This window comes from Oryctolagus cuniculus, chromosome 1, assembly GCF_051225735.1.
Source record: "Oryctolagus cuniculus isolate XC-2025 breed Fujian yellow rabbit chromosome 1, ASM5122573v1, whole genome shotgun sequence".
In the NCBI taxonomy this organism is placed as follows: domain Eukaryota; kingdom Metazoa; phylum Chordata; class Mammalia; order Lagomorpha; family Leporidae; genus Oryctolagus; species Oryctolagus cuniculus.
The window spans coordinates 211,262,834-211,282,181 of NC_142867.1; the positions used below are offsets into that span (position 1 = coordinate 211,262,834).

Sequence of the window (19,348 nt, forward strand, 5' to 3'; positions counted from 1 at the left end):
TAAAGGGATCTGAGATGAAGGCACTTTAGATGTGTTAACACTAGGTTGTTTTGCATCTTAGTTACCTCAAAGATTTGTGAATCACATGATTACATTTTAATTGGTGAAAGCCCACATATTTATGACATTGATGCCATAAGATCATGCCATCTAGTGATGGCATAACCATCTGAATTTGTATAAATCCATCCTGTGATGAACATACAGTAACAAAATTATATGACTACACATTTCTCAGACAGTATCCCATCATTAAGAGACTCATAAGTGTATTACAAAGTGAGATTTTTGTTTTTGTCAGTCCTGCTACATTTGTTGCATAGGAACCTATGAGCAACAGGAACAACTTTTAGTACTCTTTATTTTCATTGAACGCAAGCAAGGCACAAGTTCTTAGTAGTTTTGGACTTTATTGAGTGCCTAGGCAGTTGTAGGGAAGTTTGATTCCTACAGTGTTCTGCACTCTCCAGCTTTGCTGATCAGAATGATTTCAGCAGTGTAAGACTTATACATAGTTTGAAAATTTCACTGTTTGTACCGTTTTTATTACTCTTGAAAACTCGAAATTTTAACTGAGTGTTTGCAGTCTTACTGTATGATTAAAGCTATTTTATATTTATTGCTTTTGTTTAAAAATGTGTTTGTGTATTTTAGGACATCCCCTTGAATTTTTACGGAATCAACCTCAGTTTCAACAGATGAGACAAATTATTCAACAGAATCCCTCCCTGCTTCCAGCATTGCTACAACAGATAGGTCGAGAGAATCCTCAATTACTACAGGTGACTCTTTAATCAGTATTAATTTAGAAAGTGGGGCCTAGAGTGTATTATATTTTGAAATGGTCTATGATTATTCCTGTTCCCCACTGACTCTTTGAGAATAGTTAGACCATCTTTCCAGCCTACACTCAGTAGAATATTATGTTCTAGAAGGGTATACTGAAAAGAGTTGCATTTGTACTAAAGTATAGAGGTTGTGTTAATTTAAATCAGTTAATAAGTTTGGGAAACATTTTATATTTCCTTCTTAGAGATTCCCAATGTACATTAACATATTAAAGAATCTGAGAAGCTATTTAACGAAGAAACTGTTTAACTTTTTAAAATCACTTTCCCCAAGGTTATTACCTAAAGATCATTGCCTCTTAGAAAGTAAAGCTGTAGGCTTTTTTGATACTCAGATCACCCCAAGTATTAGAGTTTTCTACAGTATTGTACTGCCTTCTCGTGTGGAAGTTACAAAAAAAGAAATACATATATTTTATACTCCCATTGTATTTTAGCTAATTTTATGAGGAAGGCACAGTGTTTAGGTATAAGAATTTAGATTTGCTGTTCACTATTTGCCTTACTCAGAAGTGACAAGTTTTGTTAATAGTACATAAGTACATCTGTAAAAGACAGAATTACTCTGAAGTATCACAGTTGCAGTTACAGATTTGTGTTTAAAATTTCTGTTTTGCTTGAGGTAACTAATATCAATGTATTGTTTTTCTCTGCCCTTCAAATCACCACAGCAAATTAGCCAACACCAGGAGCATTTTATTCAGATGTTAAATGAACCAGTTCAGGAAGCTGGCAGTCAAGGAGGAGGAGGAGGTGGAAGTGGCAACGCAGGAATTGCAGAAGCTGGAAGTGGTCATATGAATTACATTCAAGTAACACCTCAGGAAAAAGAAGCTATAGAAAGGGTGAGTCTGAGTAAAGCTAAAGATGTTGAGTTCCACTAGCCACAATTCAAATGCTCAGTAGTCACTTTGGGCTACTGTTAGCTAGAGCAGATCCAGAGTATTTTCTGTCACTACAGAGCCAAAGAGAACTTTGTCAAGGGACTGTGGTCAGATAGTCTGGTCCTTTGCAAAATCAAGGGTCTAGCAGTAATTCGCCAGTCTTGGAAGAAACAGATGTGAATACATCAGGGTACTACAAAAATTTCACTGGTGTTTTTAAAACTTTAAGCTTTAAGAAAAAGTATCTTAAAATATACCCAATTCTAAATTACCAGTTATTTAATTTATATTTCACTGTGAACATCAGGACCTAGCTATCCTGTTTCACTTTGTATCTTTATCAGGTTGACCATTGCAGGTTGTGGCACTGCAGACACCTGGTTTTTATCATTTTGTGATTGGTCAGAGGATCATAACACTTCCCTGTCGTAGCAAAGTCATCTAGATAATAATTTGTCCTTGTTTATGATACTATATATACTATATATAATATATAAGAGTGGTCAGGGTTTATAGTTATGTTTCCTAAAAGGTATTTAAGCTGGTCCCCTCCCCCCTTAAATGCCCAAGTGAGTAAACAGTACTTTTCTCACTTGTTCTGTAGTGACTAATTTTCTTTTGAATTTGGGGTTATTGGTTTGATTTATGTGTTGTTTATATTTTTCCTATTTTAAACATGTACTGTTGGTATTGGTACCTAGTGTTGCCTAAACCTAGGTTGTGTGGTTTACTCCTAACTTTTTCTTAAGAGTATTTAGCTCTTGCATATAGGTTTACAGTCCATTTTTAGTTATTTTTTTTATATATGATAGGAGGTGTTAGGGGCCCTACTTCATTGTTTTGCATATAGATAGCCAGTTGCCCCTGTACCATTTGTTGAAAAAGTAACTATGTTTCCTTTATTACATTGTCTTCGCTCCTTGTTGAGAATCAATTGATCATAAATGTGAGGGTTTGTGTCTAGCTTTTCAGTTCCATTGGTTTTTCTGTTTATTCTTGGGCTAGTATCTCACTGTCTTGTTTACTGTGGCTTTCTGTAACTTTTGAAATTGAGAAGTGTCAAGTGTTTCTAGTTTTATTCTTTCCCAAGATTGCTTTGGCTGTTTTGTACCCATTGCCACTGAGTATCAGTTTTAGGATCAGCTTGTCTAATTGCTCCCCCCCCCCCAATAAAACTGGCCGAGATTTGGTAGGGATTATCCTTATTCTGTGAATGAAATTGAGGAGTATTGAAATGTTAATAATACTGTGTTCCCAAGCCGTGAACATGGAATGTCTCCATTTATTATGTTTTACATAATCTCTTTCAATAGTGTTCTGTAGTTTTCATTGTAAAATTTTTGCATTGCCTTTGTTAGATTTATTCGTAAATTTTTTTTCTTTTTGATTCTATTATGAATGGGATTGTTCATTACTAGGTATATAGAAATACACTTTAATTTTGTATGCTAATCTCAAATCTTAAAATCTTCTGAATTCATCTGCTAGTTCTAAGAATTTATATGTGTGTTCCTTAGGATTTGTTCTGGATGCTCTATAGCGAAAATAGAGATAGTTTTCCTCCTTTCCAATGTGAATGCCTTTTATTTCTTTTTCTTGTCTAATTGCCCTATCTGGTGCCTTCAGTATATTGGTACATAGACATAGCAAGGGCCAGCATCCTTGTCTTGTTCTTGATCTTACAGGAAAGCATTCAGTCTGTGGTTTTTTCTGGATGCCCTTTGTCAGGTTAAGGAGGTTCCCTTCTATTTCTAGTTTATTGAATGTTTTCGTCATTAAAGAGTTTTGGATTCTGTCAAGTGCCTTTCTGTATTGAGATAATCATATAGTTTTGTCTTTTCCTTTCTTCCTCTCTTCCTGTCCTTCCTGTCCTTCCTTCCCTCCCTCCCTCCCTCCCTCCCTCCCCTATTTGAAAAGCAGAATTACAGAGAGAGAAAGAGAGATCTTCCATCCACCAGTTCACGTCCCAGATGGCTGCAGTTGTCAGAGAGGGCTGGTCTGAAGCCAGGGGCCCAAGCACTTGAGCCATCCTCTGCCACTTTTCCCAGGCTATCAGTAGGGCGCTGGATGAAAAGTGGTACAACCGGGACTCAAACCAGTGCCCATATGGGATGACAGCATCACAGACAATGGCTTAACCCTCTACAACACAACACCAGCCCCCTATTTTTTATTTATTTTAAGATTTATTTATTTATGTGAAGAGCAGAGGGGCAGAATAAGCAAGAAAAAGTGAAAACATTTCCTATCCACAGGTTTACTCATCAAATGGCCACAGCCAGCAAAAGCCAGGAGTCTGGAATTCCATCCAGGTTTTCTGCATGGGTAGCAGGGGCCAAGTACTTGGGCCATCCTTTGCTGTCTTCCCAGGCACATTGACAGGGAGCTAGACTGGAAACCAAGCAGCCAAGCTGGAAGCGGTGCTCCAGTGCAGGATTCCAGTGTCGAAAGTGGTGGCTTAACCCACTGCACAACGCTGGCCTCTTGGTTTGTTCTTTTAATGTGCTTTATTAACATCGATAGATTTTTTATGTTGAACCAGCCATGCATTCCTTGGATAAATCCCACTTGTCATGGTATACACTTTTTTGTATTTTCTAAATTTAGTGATTTAGCAGTTTTTTGAGAATTTTCACATCCCTGTTTGTGATGAATATTGAACTGCACTTTTCTCATAGCATGTTTGATTAAGAATTGATATTAAATCTTCCTTAAAAGGTTGATAGGATTCACCAGTAAAGTTATCTGTGCCTTGGCTTTTCTTTTAGGGAAGTTTTGTGGTTATTCTTCTAAGGATTTTATTTTTACAAAAAGTAGTACTATTTCTGCGTATATTCCTGGTTTTCGTAGTTTGAGTTCTCAGATTTCTTTTTTTCTTGTTGGGTTTAAATAAAGATTTATCAGTCTTGGCCGGCGCCACGGCTCAATAGGCTAATCCTCCGCCTGTGGTGCCGGCACACCGGGTTCTAGTACCGGTCGGGGCACTGGATTCTGTCCCGGTTGCCCCTCTTCCAGGCCAGCTCTCTGCTGTGGCCAGGGAGTGCAGTGGAGGATGGCCCAAGTGCTTGGGCCCTGCACCCCATGGGAGACCAGGAGAAGCACCTGGCTCCTGCCATCGGATCAGCGCGGTGCGCTGGCTGCAGCGCGCCAGCCGTGGCGGCCATTGGAGGGTGAACCAACGGCAAAGGAAGACCTTTCTCTCTGTCTCTCTCTCTCACTGTCCACTCTGCCTGTCAAAAAATAAAAGTATCTTCCAACATTTAAAAAAAAAAAAAAAGAGGCCGGCGCCGCGGCTCACTAGGCTAATCCTCCGCCTAGCGGCGCCGGCACACCGGGTTCTAGTCCCGGTCGGGGCGCCGGATTCTGTCCCGGTTGCCCCTCTTCCAGGCCAGCTCTCTGCTGTGGCCAGGGAGTGCAGTGGAGGATGGCCCAAGTGCTTGGGCCCTGCACCCCATGGGAGACCAGGAGAAGCACCTGGCTCCTGGCTCCTGCCATCGGATCAGCGCGGTGCGCCGGCCACAGCGCGCCGGCCATGGCGGCCATTGGAGGGTGAACCAACGGCAAAGGAAGACCTTTCTCTCTGTCTCTCTGTCTCACTGTCCACTCTGCCTGTCAAAAAAATAAAATAAAATAAAATAAAAGATTTATCAGTCTAACTCCTTTTTTAAAAGAACTAACCTTTGATTTTATTGAGTCTCTGTTAGTTTCCTAGTCTCTTATTTATTTCCTGTCTAATCTTTTTTCCTCTAATTTTCCTCTGCTTGCTTTGGGTTTAGTTTGCTCCTTTTTCTGGTTTGATATGATGGGAGATTAGGTTATTGGATATCTGTATTGATACAGATGTTTGTAGCTTTAAGCATCCCTCTAAACATTGCTGTCGCAGCAGCCCCCCGTAAGTTCATTATGCTGGATATTGTTCCCCTTTTTCTCAAGTATTTCCTCGTTTCTCTTGTGATTTCTTCTTTGATCCATTTGTTGTTTAGGATTGTTTTAATTTGCACATTTATGAACTTTCCCAATTTCCTCCCATTGATTTCTAAGGTTATTGCAGTGTGGTCAGAGAACATACGTTGCATAATACAATTTCAGTCTTCGATTTGTTTATGGCATAGCATGGTTTGAGGAGAATGTGTGCTAGTCAAATCTGTTTTTAGCTGCATTGTTGGCCTTCTGCCCAGCTGTTGTATATATATATATATTTTTTTTTTTTAGAAAGATTTGTTTTATTTATTTGAAAGAGTTTACACAGAGAAGAAGAGAGAGAGAGATGGCCGGTGCCATGGCTCACTAGGCTAATCCTCCACCTGTGGTGCCGGCACACCGGGTTCTAGTCCAGGTTGCCCCTCTTCCAGGCCAGCTCTCTGCTGTGGCCAGGGAGTGCAGTGGAGGATTGCCCAAGTCCTTGGGCCCTGCACACCATGGGAGACCAGGAGAAGTACCTGGCTCCTGCCATCGGAGCAGCGCGGTGGGCTGGCCCCAGCACACCAGCCATGGCGGCCATTGGAGGGTGAACCAACGGCAAAGGAAGACCTTTCTCTCTGTCTCTCTTTCTCACTGTCCACTCTGCCTGTCAAAAAATAAAAAAAATAAAAAAAAAGGAGAGAGAGAAGTCTTCCATCTTCTGTTCTCCCATGTGGGTGGGGTGCAGGGACCCAAGCACTTGGGCCATCCTCTGCTCCTTTCCCAGGCACATTAACAGGGAGCTGGATTGGAAGTGGAGCAGCCGGGACTTGAACTGCACACTGCAGACAGGGGCTTTAACCTACTTCGCCACAGCACCAGCCCCTGTTATTGAAAGTGTTGATATTGAAGATGTTAATTATTGTTGTTGAATTGTCAGTTTCTCCCTTTGATGGTTTCAGTTTTTTGTGTATTTGGGGGGCCTTGTTGTTATATATGTTTATAAATGTTGTGTTTTCCTGATCCTTTCCTTTAAAAAAATCATAAAATGTCTTTGTCTGTAGTAATATTATCTTTTTTTGTTTTAAAGGTTTATTTATTTTGAAAGTCAGTTACACAGAGAGAGGAGAGGCAGAGAGAGAGGTCTTCCATCCGATGGTTCACTCCTCAATTGGCCGCAATGGCCGGAGTTGTGCCCATCCGGAGCCAGGAGCTTCTTCTGGGTCTCCCATGTGGGTGCAGGGGCCCAAGTACTTGGGCCATCTTCTGCTGCTTTCCCAGGCCATAGCAGAGAGCTGTACTGGAAGTGGAGCAGCTGGGACTGGAACCAGCGCCCATGTGGAATGCCAGCACCACAGGCAGTGGCTTTACCCACTGTGTCACAGTGCTGGCCCCAGTAATATTATCTTAAAGACTTACTTTTTCTGAGTAAATATAACCAACTATTCAAGCTCTCTTTTGGTTATTTTTTGCATGTTATCTTTCCACCCTTTCATTTTGAGCATATTTGTGGCTTGAGTATAAAATAGGTGTCTTGTAAAAGCATGTAATTGAATTTTGCCCTATGTGTTCTTACTAGTGTAGGTTTAATCTGGGAAAGACCTAGATAACAAACTCATTTTTGTGTTTCCTTATTTCATGGATGAAGTTATTTGTGTTGAATTACATATTTGCCCAGTTGTTAAAGATCATTTCTGGAGGTAATCAAATATAAGGTAGTTGAGATGATGGAAAGCCTCTGTAACATACTAGGAAGGTGAAATTACGTAGCTGCTCTCACCATTTAATATGATATAAATGTTAAGGAGATAAAAATAGAATGCTATGTGTTTTGATTTCAAAATATAATTTGTAATGTTAATAATTGATCACTTGTTTTTTTAGTATGAAGTGTTGAATAAGGAGATTGAGAGTAATGGTTTGGGGCTGGCGCTTTGGCGCAGTGGGTTAAAGCCCTGGCCTGAAGAGCCAGCATCCCATATGGGCGCCAGTTCTAGTCCTGGCCGCTCCTCTTCCGATCCAGCTCTCTGCTGTGGCCTGGGAGAGCAGTAGAAGATGGCCAAGCCCTTGGGGCCCTGCACCCGCATGGGAGACCCAGAAGAAGCTCTCGGCTCCTGGCCTCGGATGGGTGCAGCTCCAGCCGTTGCGGCCAATTGGGGGGTGAACCAGCGGATGGAAGACATCTCTCTCTGTCTCTACCTCTCCCTGTAACTCTGTCTTTCAAATAAATAAAATAAATCTTTAAAAAAAGAGAGAGAGTAATGGTTCAGATTAAGGATTGGCTTTTGCAAATAAGACATGTTTGCTTTTGCCAAGTATGAAAAGAAAAGTAGACTCCTACAGGTGCTTTCATCCTGTCTTCCATGATAATATACTAAAACTCGCTGGAGGTAGCAGTTTCTGTAAGGTTATGTATTTATATCGCATTAGTTAACTTCATTTTTAGTGTCCCAGTGATTTATATATTTTCCTTCTTTTCTTACAGTTAAAGGCATTAGGATTTCCTGAAGGACTTGTGATACAAGCATATTTTGCTTGTGAGAAGAATGAGAATTTGGCTGCCAATTTTCTTCTACAGCAGAACTTTGATGAAGATTGAAAGGGACTCTTTTGTATCTCACACTTCACACCAGTGCATTACACTAACTTTGTTCACTGGATTTGTCTGGGATGACTTGGGCTCATATCCACAATACTTGGTATACGGTAGTAGATGGTTGGGGGTGGGGAGGGAGGGATCTAGGATACAGGGCAGGGATAAATACAGTGCATGTCTGCTTCAAGTAGCAGATGCTGCAGATCCACACAGTGTGTAAAATAGGATACAACCAAAAAATCAGCTTTTGCAGGTCTTTATTTCTTCGATAAAGCAGTAGGTAACTTTTCCTAGGTTTCACTCTTTTTAGTGTACTAGATCCAGAAATTTAGTGTAATGCCCTGCTTTATATTTCTTTGACTTAACATCAGTTTCAGAAAGAGTCTTTGCTACCTAGAATTTCATTCTCTGTTCATGGCAACACTGGATTCATGGCTTTGTGAAATTGAAAAAATTTTGGAGCAACTACAAACAGAAATGCCAAGTTATTGATGGTTGTTGCTGCTTCACATAAGTATAAAATTAATATGTAAGAAAGCCCATCTTCCATGTTAAATACCTGGGGTGGGGGAGGGGAAGAAAGGGAACCTTTTCTTAAAAATGAAAATAATTACTGCTATTTTAAAATTTGCTGATCATTGAGTTGAATGTGAGACCCTTCTAACATGATTTGAGGAGCTGTACAAGTATAGGCAGAGTTATTTTCCTGTTTACATTTTTGTTTTGTTTTGTTTTGGGGAAAAATTGGTAGGTGTCTAATTACTGTTTACTCTATTGTTATATTGCAGTAAAAGTTTTAAAACAACCATTGCATGTTTGCTTTTGGTGTATCCCTTTGTGAAATTAGCACTTTCGGGGCCAATGGAGAAATGCAGCATTCACTCTTCCTCTCTCTTCCCCTTTGTTCAGCAGAAATGTGTTTAGGAACAAGTCATAAGCCAAACTACTGCCTGTTTAAAAAACCCACAGAATGCTGATCCGGTTCAGGATTAATACAAATGTTCAAAACTGGGTTTCTGATACTTGTAAATGTTGTGCTTTATTAGATAAGAATGTATTACCATTAAAGTCATTAGTATTATACTGCTTTCAAAAAGAGAAGATAGACAAAACTGTAAGCCAGCATTTTAATTGCATTGAAGACTGGTGAGATCTTTGGAAGGGTTGGGAGATGTGACTGGAAAGTACTTTGGAAAATATACAATCAAGATATCTCATGGCGTATTAAAAGAAAGATCGCAATAGCAGTGTTGGTTTTTATTTGGAATTTTTTTTTTCAAATTCAGTTTTTTTCTTTGGACTCTCCATTGGCACTGTCATTTCATCATGAGAGGGGCCGTGCCTACTTGTTCAGTTTATCAAATCTGTTTTCCTGAGTATAAACAGTCTATTTAAGGAAATATTTTTTTTCTGCCATCTGATATTAAGATGAATTTGCACAAATATTTCCCTGCGTATATTCTCTTGCAGTGTCCCTAGCACAGTTTGGTGGTGGCTTTTCAGCTTTTACATCATGCGTTCATAACCTGTCTCTTATGAAAATAAACAAAACTCTTGATTTTCCTTCGCAGTGTATCATGTTTAATTTTTAAGTGTTTATTTCATAAACATAGCAAGCTTTTGGACTCCGTGTTACCTGTTTGCTTTATAATGAATTATGCATAATGTCTCGAGAATGAGATGAGGATTCATAAAGATGTTCATCTTTCAAGGCAATGAGTTGGCAAGGGGGTGACATTTCTGGTCAGATAATGGAATACACTCAATTGTTTTGTGACAGTTTTTATGTGCTACTTTATTGCTCAGTGCATTGTGAAAACTGGAAACAAACAGCAGCCACTTCTTTGGAAAGTGACAGCAGAAGTTGGTGACATGGAGCATTTGTCCTTGGACAACGGAACTACAGATAGAATTGATAATTACCAGAAGACAGCTCAGGCCAAGTTTTGATCATTCTTTACAGTACCTCAGCTGAGGCACCATACAAGAAATGGGCTTTTGGTACCTTTTGCTGTTATTGTTTAATTTACAAATAGATTTTGCTAAATCTCAATGTAAGTGGCTGTTTGACTTTGGAATTTTGCATTCACGGTATACTGTCATCTATTTCTTGAATTTTTAATTGTTCAGTTGCTCTGTGGAAAATGTGAGGAAGCTAAAGTTTATATTTGTGAAATTCTGTGCCATCCTCTAGTCAAATATTTCTTTTTGTTTAAAAATACTGAAGTGTTCCACCGTATAAATTTTTCCTGTACTAGATGGCCAAGATTCTAGAGATTTGATTATAAAATATTTTCAATACATCCAGCATTGCATTTCTCATTTTTTAAGTGATTGTTTGCTAGAATCTTAGATTGAAAATTGACAATCTCTCTATCACCAATACTTTTCTTCAGTACGAATGTAGCATAATAGCAAGCCAGGCACTGGTTCTTTGCTCAGCTGACACATGAACACAGAGAGGGGATACTTCATGGAGTGCAAATCAAGGTTCATGAGTGCTTTAGAGATTGCACTAGAGTTTCTGGGTTTTTCCATTATTGTCTTAAAGTAGCCAGCCAGAGAGGCGGATACAACACCTCCTTCCAGCTACACCCCCCCCCCCCCAATAGCAGTTCCAGGGAATGCGGCATTCCTAAGGAAGTCTGCTTTGTAAGTTCTGCAGCCATGAGGTTTGGGTGCCGGTTTCAGATATCCTCCCCTGTGAATTTTCCACTTTGTTCTGAACCTCAGTGAGTGAAATCTTGCTTACCTCCTGTTGTCTGGTCCAGATGCTAAGAATGCTCTTTACGTTTAAGTGTTCTAGGAAACAAAAATTGTTAAGTGAAAATGGTGGTTCACTTTTCAGTGTCTGTAATAGTTTTGTTGAAAAACATAGCCATGCTTGTTTATGTATATATTGTCTATAGCTGCTTTTGTATTACAAAAAAAAAAATTGATTTTGAGTAGCTGTCATGGCTTACAAAGCCTGAATAATTATCAGACTCTTTACCAAAAAAGTTTGCCAGCCCTGTAAATTTGTAAATTTAGTCCATCATATGTAAAATTGTATGATGTTCTGTAGTCCTTTTTGGCATTTTTGGACTCTTGGCTTTAGTTAAGTTTCTATATAGTAACACTTCTAGTTTCTCCTTTCAGAGAAAGGTGCGTTGTGTGTCTGACACACTAGCCTAGTGATTCTAAATGACCGTCTTGAAATTACTCTGCTATTGCTACATTGTTCAAAAAGCTAGGCTGTCGCTATACTGTTCCTTGTTAGAGTAAAATAATAAAATTTGTCACTGAGTACACTGAAAAGCAGATGACATAGTGACAGATCAACCGCAGCCTTAGAAATATCAGATGGCCCTGGAGTCAAGGTTAGAGCATTGGGAAGAAAAATATCCACTGCTGGCAGAGAATGAGTAGATCCACAGAGGGCAGAGTGTAGGACTTGTTTGGGTGATGTGCATTTGCCAGGACTGAGTAGCTAGAAATGGGACGGGCACTTACAAGGAGGCAGGGAGCAAAGGCTTGCACTTGGTAGGAGGAAGCACTGTGAAGGTTTGGGAACCGCAAGGATGGTGGGAGAGAATGACGGCTGTCGAGAGCCTCGTGTCCTGGTGTAGTTAGGCTTGGAAGCAGTAGTCCCTCAAGGAAGGGCTTGCACTGTGGAAAGGAGGCTGGGAGGATCAAAGGAACAGTGATGATAAACTGGCTTTGTGTGTGATGTGATGGAACCAGAGTGGTCTCTGCCTTTGAGTGTGGAATACTGTGTGACAGGCTATTTGAAGAAATGCATCCTTGCACCTAGCTTACCTTCCAGGAGCAGAAATTAGGAAGCAGCCCAGACTGTGGCCCTTGGTCTCCATAGGGGATTGGTCTCAGAACCTCAGTGGTTCCTTCCATGTCACTTACATGAAGTGGTGTAGTATTTGCATATGACCTATACATGTCCTCTTGTATACTATAAATCATCTCTAGGTTAAGCATGATGCCTGATAGAATGTAAATGCTATGGAAGTAGTATTGTTCAAGTGTGTGCTGTTTGATACAGTTTTCTGATTATTTTCCATCTGGTCAGTTGAATTATGGATAATGAAATCATATTTCCATGATGAAATGATTGGGAGCTCTGTCCTACACTTGTTCTCCACATGGGATTTGTGTAAATCAGGTTTCTCCAGAAAAATAGAACCAATAGAGTGTAGAGTGGGGTAACGGGAATTGGTTTTTGATTATGGAGGCCTTAAAATCCCATAAGTGGTCTGCACGCTGAGCTGGTGGTATGATTCACTCTGAAGCTGAACCCAAGAAGCCAAGGCAAGGGAGCGGAGGAGGGCACTGGGCTTGGGAGCCAGGAGTTATGTTCAAGGGCAGTAGATGGATGTCCCAGCTCAGAAAGTAGCTCAGCTGTTCTTGTGCCTTTTCTGTTCTGTTCAGACTCCTTCAGGTTGCATGGTGCCAGCCCACCTGGTAGACAGTGGTCTGTTGTACCCACTATGCTGACTGAATTGCTAATTTCTGGAGTTTGTTGAGACACCCAGGAATAACGTTTACCATCCATCTGGGCATCCCTTAGTTTATTTGGCACTAGAATTAGCCATCACAGTTCCCTTAACCTGTAACTAGTCCTCCACACTTAACTGTATCACCAGGATTGGTACTGCCAGTTGCTTTGCCACCTTGACACTCGGGATGTTCGATGTGGTTACTGGGTTAGGTTATTGACAGCTTCCGCCTCTTTAACTATAAATATGAAAATGGTCTAAAGCTACTTTTAAAGTGTTTAGCTGCACAATTATAGGAGCTATGTGGAGTTCGTGTGCAGTAGCAGATAGAATGTATGATACATTGCATCAAAATTTGTTGAAAATCCAATGAGAGTGAATCTTTGATGGTGGCACCATGCCTTACAATAGCTTAAGGGTTGGGGCTCTTGTTTATTGATTGATTTAATGAACACTGGGAGCATGTTTGCAATTTTTTAAGTATCTTAGTCCACACTATTTTAGTGTCCACCCCATCCCCCAATTTCTTTCTGGTCAATGTTTCTTATTGTTTGACAACATTTTGACTAATTTTCATATTGTCTCCAATTCTCAGGAAGTTATCTGCAAGCAAAGTTAAATATTTTCACTATTTATTACTTACTATTTTGGTTGTAAAATAGTTCTGCTCACATCTTTGTGATTTTTATGCCATTTTTACGGAGTATTAACCATGTTTTCATCCTTAAAAAGTTATTTCAGACTTACAGATAGATGGCAGAACAGTCAAAAGAGATTGCATATACCTCACTGCCACCTCTGAGAGCCCTCTTGGGTTTTGCAGTTGTCTCAACAGTGTAGTCAATAGCAAAAGGGTCCAACCCAGGCTTGCATGCTGCGCTTAGTCCCATTCAGTCCACTTCCTTGATCTTCCTTCACAGCCTGAAGTGTTTTGTTTTTGGTTTTGTTTTTTAAGATTCCAGGATGTACAGAATGTCCCTATGTCCATGTTTGACGTTCCTCATCACTAAACTCCGGGTATGCATTTTTGGAAAAAACACAGAAGTGCAGATCTGCTGTCCTCCTGAGACCCAGGAGGTGGCGCGGGGTTCCGCCTGTTCTGTCCTTGGTCGTGTTCACTTGGCCACTTGAGGAAGATGGTGTCTGCTAGATTCTCCCCTGCAGAGCTAACTCTGCCTTAGTCGGGACCAAGTATTTTGGAGGGACATACTTTGAGCCTTTGTGAATGTTTTTTCTCCCACAAACGTTGTGCTCATTAGCACCCACTGATAATTCCAGATGGATTCTTAATATTATAATTCCTATATTGGTTGCCAGTGGTGATGTTCAGATTCTGTGATTCCTTCTGTGGTTTGACCCCCAGGGTCTGTGTGTCAGATATTCGAGTCTGAGTGTGGTGTTGAGGTGAGGACTGGTGAGTGGCCCTCACACCAGCTTGGGTGTGCCCCCAGAAGGAACTAAGGTATTTATTTATCCTGGGGCCCTGGTTAGTTCTCAGGAGCCTTAGAAAAGCCTGAGACTGACCTCCGTAGGCTGTCTGCTTCCTGTTCCCAGGTGCTCCTGCTGTTGCCAGTTGCCATGATGTGGCAGTTGAGAGCTGAGCCAGTGCCAATGTCATGCCCAAAACAGGTTAATAACCCTTTTCTCCATAAGTAGCCTGATAATACAAAACTGATGAATACATACACATTTATTTGTGTTCTGTGTTCTGGCTTTCTTTTCCCCCATTTAGAAATATCTACTGGACTCATTACTTTTTTTTCAATAGTACACAATTAATGTAGTTATGTTGATTAAATTGTCCCTAGATTTGCCATTATGTGCTCTCAAGGCTAGCCTCTGTGTTTTCTTTTTCTTTCCTTTTTTTTTTTTTTTTTTTTTTTTTTTTTTTTGACAGGCAGAGTTAGAGAAAGGTCTTCCTTTTTTCGTTGGTTCATCCTCCCAAATGGCTGCTGCGGCCGGCGTGCTGCGCCGACCCGAAGCCAGGAGCTAGGTGCTTCTTCCTGGTCTCCCATGCAGGTGTAGGGCCCAAGCACCCGGGCCATTCTCCACTGCAGTCCCGGGCCACAGCAGAGAGCTGGACTGGAAGAGGAGCAACCGGGACAGAATCCGGCGCCCCAACCGGGACTAGAACCCGGGGTGCCAGTGCCGCAGACAGGATTAGCCTAGTGAGCCGCGGCGCCAGCCCCTCTGTGTTTTGACAGTCCTTATCCCTCTTAAATACTTCCTTCTGCCACAATAATATATTCCATTGCTCTTGTACTTTCTCTTTTGCTTGTAAAGATTTGTTGGTTTATATATGTGAAAGAGATCTTCCATCTGCTGATTCACTTCCCAAATGGCAGCAACATCTAGTTGTGAGCCAGGCCAAAGCCAGGAGGAGCTAGGAACTCCATCCGGGTCTTCCACATGGATAGCAGGTGCCCAAGCACTTGAGCCATCCTCTGCTGCCTTCCCAAGCACATTAACAGGGAGCTGGAGGGTAAGCAGCGACCAGGACTCAACGGGCACTGGTGCTTCCTGTGTTTCAGCTTGGGGAATCAGCTGTCTCTCCAAGAAGCTCTTAATTCCTTCAATGGAGATTGTGTTTAGAAACCAAAACCTTAACTCGAGGTGTGTTTGGTGCTATTGGCATCTCACTGCTCCCAAGCCATCTTGGTGGACACAGAAATAAATACATTTACGTCACATACTGGGGGGCTCATTGTGGTGCCATCCATCGTAATCCAATGGCACAAGGTTCAGTTATCTTCTTGCCTTGTTTCTAACTACTTTCTAGACCTTGAGAAACTGGTTCCCATTATTCTCAGCGACCCCTCCTTCAACTCCCCTGCATGCACTCTCATCACTCCCCGTGGGCACTCAGCTGCCTTGTTCGTGCACCACACTGCCGCGTTGGCCAGGACATTCGTGTTATTTAAGTGTTTTTAATTATTTGAAAGCAGAGCAACAGATTTCACTTGCTGGTTGCTGTTCCCCAGAGCCCAGACCCCCCAGTAATTGAGTCCCCAGCCTCCCTCTGCCTTGCTTGCTGCCAGGCCAGCCTTGGGCCCTGGTGCACTTCTGGGGGGAACTCTGTACCCCTTTTCTCTGGGAGCCCTTCTGCACTTTATATCTTTATCAGAATGCTCCCATCAGCTGGTTCACTCTAAATGCCCACAACAACCAGTACTGGGCCAGGCTGAAGCCAAGAGCCTAGAACTCCATGTGGGTCTCTGGTAGCTGCAGGGGCCCAAGTACTTGGGCCATCACCTGCTGCCTTCAGGAGGTGCTTCAGCGGGAAGCTGAATTGGAAGCAAGTAGCTGGGCCTCCCAAGCAGTGACTTAACCCACTATGATACAGCTCTGCCTCCCCTGCCTTTTTAAAATTTATGTGAAAGAGCAATGGAGCGATTCCTATTTTAAATACTATTTTCCACTGGATTTATAAATGGAGGCAAAATGTTTATTTTTCATTTATTTGAGAGTCCAAAAACAAAGCTCCCATCTGCCAATTCACTCCCAAAATATATGCGACATCCAGGGCTGTTAAAACAGGTCTCTTGGGTGGGTGGCAGGGACCCAACTGCTTGAGCCAATCACCTGCTACCTACCAGGGTGCACATTAGCAGGAAACTGGGATGAGAGTGGAGTTAAGACTTGGACCCAGACACTGACATGGCAGCTTAACTGCTAGGCCTGCCTAGAATAACTTTTTTTTTTTTAAAGACTTAATTTATTTATTTGAAAGAGTTACACAGAGGAGAGGCAGGGAGAGAGAGAGAGAGAGAGAGAGGTCTTCCATCCAATGGTTCACTCCCCAATTGGCCACAACGGCTGGAGCTACACCGATCTGAAGACAGGAGCCAGGAGCTTCTTCCACATCTCCCATGCAGTTGCAGGGGCCCACGCACTTAGACCACCTTCTACTGCTTTTCCAGCCCATAGCAGAGAGCTGGATCGGAAGAGAAGTAGTTGGGACTAGAACCGGTGCCCATATGGGATGCTGGTGCTTCAGTCCAGGGTGTTAACCTGCTGCGCCACAGCACTGGCCCCCAGGATAACTTCTTAATTTAGCATTCCTGCAGTGACGTCACTAGGAATGGAATAGGAAGGGCCTTGTTTGTTCTGCTGTGGTTGCTGTATCACACGGAGGTTACTTCCTGCCTGGGTTTAGGTGACAGTGGAGGTGAGAGGGAGGACACAGCCTCACTTGCTGGACTAGTTGTGTTCAGCTCAAAGCACTGTGTTGTAACAGGGCTGTAGCTTCACATATGCCCTTTTTCTATCCTTTTTTTTTTTTTGACAGGTCTTCCTTTTGCTGTTGGTTCACCCTCCAATGGCCGCCGCAGCCGGCGCATCACGCTGATCCGAAGCCAGGAGCCAGGTGCTTCTCCTGGTCTCCCATGGTGTGCAGGGCCCAAGCACTTGGGCCATCCTCCACTGCCTTCCCTGGCCACAGCAGAGAGCTGGCCTGGAAAAGGGGCAACCGGGACAGAATCCGGCACCCCGACCGGGACTAGAACCCAGTGTGCCGGCACCGCAAGGCGGAGGATTAGCCTAGTGAGCCGCGGCGCCAGCCTTCTATCCTTTTCAAGAGCATCTACTGAGCAGTGGCCACAAGCAAGCCCAGGGTTTGGAATTGTTCCTGTTTTCCTTTGCCTCCAAAAGTGCACATGGCGCCTCTTCCAGGAAGCCTTCCCGTGGCCCTCTCTCCCTTTCTCTGATACGCATCTGTCTTCTCTCAGACCCATTTGGATATATCCATAGAAGTGAAAACCTGAGTTGGAATCAGCAATGTTCGCTGTGTTACTCAGTAGAACAGGTAATGAGGGAGAGTGCATCTGGCAAGCTCAAGTTCAGCGCTGTGCCTTTGATCCCTACTCCCAGAACCAGTCAAGGGCTGGAGGAAGGGAGATACTGGGGCCACCTGGGGTGTGTGGAGGGAGAATGTGCAAATGGCTGGGGCAGCCTCTGTCGTCTTTAACCTGGGCTCCTGCTCTGCCTTTGCTGCCCCTTCAGTTCTAAAAGCCGATTGAGAAGCTGAGACGGGGAACAGCGGCCCGAAGGCCCTGAGCCCCGGAGCCTCTGCTCCAGAGTGACAGGGTCCTCACCACAGTCAGAGGTAGAGAGAGGACCAGAACCCAGGGCTGAGGCTGGGTGGGGGGCCTCGGGGTCGGGACGCAGAGGCGCCGAGGCCTGTGTGGCCGGCCGGTAAGGTAGAAGCTCTGGAGGCCACCTTGGGGTCCTGGTGGAGGTTGGGGTGAGCAGGCGGGATGGCCCCTTGAGCAAGGCCGACTCTGCCCTTTGGTGCAGGTGCTGGCTGCCTCCCCTGATGCCAGCCACGGTCTGGGACGAGTTGCCTCTCTCAGAGACGACAGGGCAGCTGGCACGAGGGGGCTGAGAGGGCCTCTGTGAGCCTCTTTGACGTCAGGGTCCCGAGAGCCATGCCGCATCCTCCTCTGTCCGTTTTTTAGGCCGTGGCAGACTGCCCACCTCCAGGCAAATTTGGCCGAGAACCCAGCAAGCCTGCCTGACAAAATGCCCGCCACACCTCGCCCCATGTCTAGTTCACCAGCTTTCTCTCTCCTCCTCATTCTCACTTCCTGACGTGTCGCTCCCCGTCTTCGTGGAGGAGCAACACAGGACCCTGCGCTGTTCTTTCGTCTGCTCGGCCCTCCCCGGGTTTGCTGCTGGTTCTTCCCGGGTTGGCTACTATCCCTTCCACCTCCGTGGAAGGGCAGTTCCCCCTGGCCACATTCCCCACTTCCGCAGGGGAGCGGCACACCGCCGGCCGGCTCTCTCGGGGGCTGCACGGGTGTTCCTTCAGCTAGATGTTCCCCATAGATGTTCCCGGTGCATGCCGTCTCTCTCCTCCCTTATATCCTTCTCCGCCAATCCCAACTCGGCTGCCCACACGCCGAGTACGCTGCTCTCCTCCAATCAGGAGCAAGTCCTACAGTTTATCAGTTGAACTGGAGGCAGCTGTGCGGAAGCTGTTTACTTCTCTCCCAACGCCACATTGTGGGAGAGCAGATGCATAGAATAAGTCTTAATTCGAGTAACTTAGTCTAGTCCGGATTGCTCCCCACACTGACGGTCTCCCCGGCCACTGGAAACACCGGAACTGGGATTTGGGAAGGGCCCGTGGATGTTACCACCCATGCCTGAGCCCGGCCTGCACACGGGCACTTGCAGTCCTGGCACCACTGCTACCAGCTCCCGCCCCTTAGCATCCAGACCCCCCAGTAACTGCGTCCCCAGGTCAGCCGGTCTGCATCACTCACTACTGGGGCCAGCCTCTGGCCCTGGTGCACTTCTGGGGCTCTCTCTGAGCCAATGGAACTCCTTTTCTCTGTGTGAGCCATTCCTGACCTTTTTTTTTAGCGAACACTCCCATCTCTGTAACAGGCTGGAGCTGGAGCTGGGAATTCTGTCAGGTCTCCTACCTTGGGTGGCAGGGGCCCAACCACAGGAGCTGGCACTGCTGCCTCCTAGGGTGCTCATTAGCAGGAGACCGGAACCAGAGCCAGGAATTGAACCCAAGTACTGGGTATGGGATGCAGGCGTCTTGGCATTGCAACTGCTCAGCCAAATGCCGCCCATGTGCAGCCCTCAGGGCTTTAAGAGCGACGGGGCTCCCCTGACCAG

At 43.9% G+C, this 19,348-nt stretch overlaps 1 protein-coding gene across 1 annotated transcript in view; it reads left to right on the forward strand.

The window, feature by feature from the left end:
- The window catches only part of RAD23B (RAD23 nucleotide excision repair protein B), a 49,194-nt gene extending 38,663 nt beyond the window's left edge, over positions 1–10,531 (forward strand). Inside the window, exons 8-10 of the mRNA XM_002708127.6 lie at positions 655–782; positions 1,520–1,693; positions 8,118–10,531. Of these exons, the coding sequence (XP_002708173.1) occupies positions 655–782; positions 1,520–1,693; positions 8,118–8,231 (416 nt within the window). The 3' untranslated portion in view covers positions 8,232–10,531. The remainder of the gene's footprint in view (positions 1–654; positions 783–1,519; positions 1,694–8,117) is intronic.
- The last annotated feature ends 8,817 nt before the right edge of the window (positions 10,532–19,348 follow it).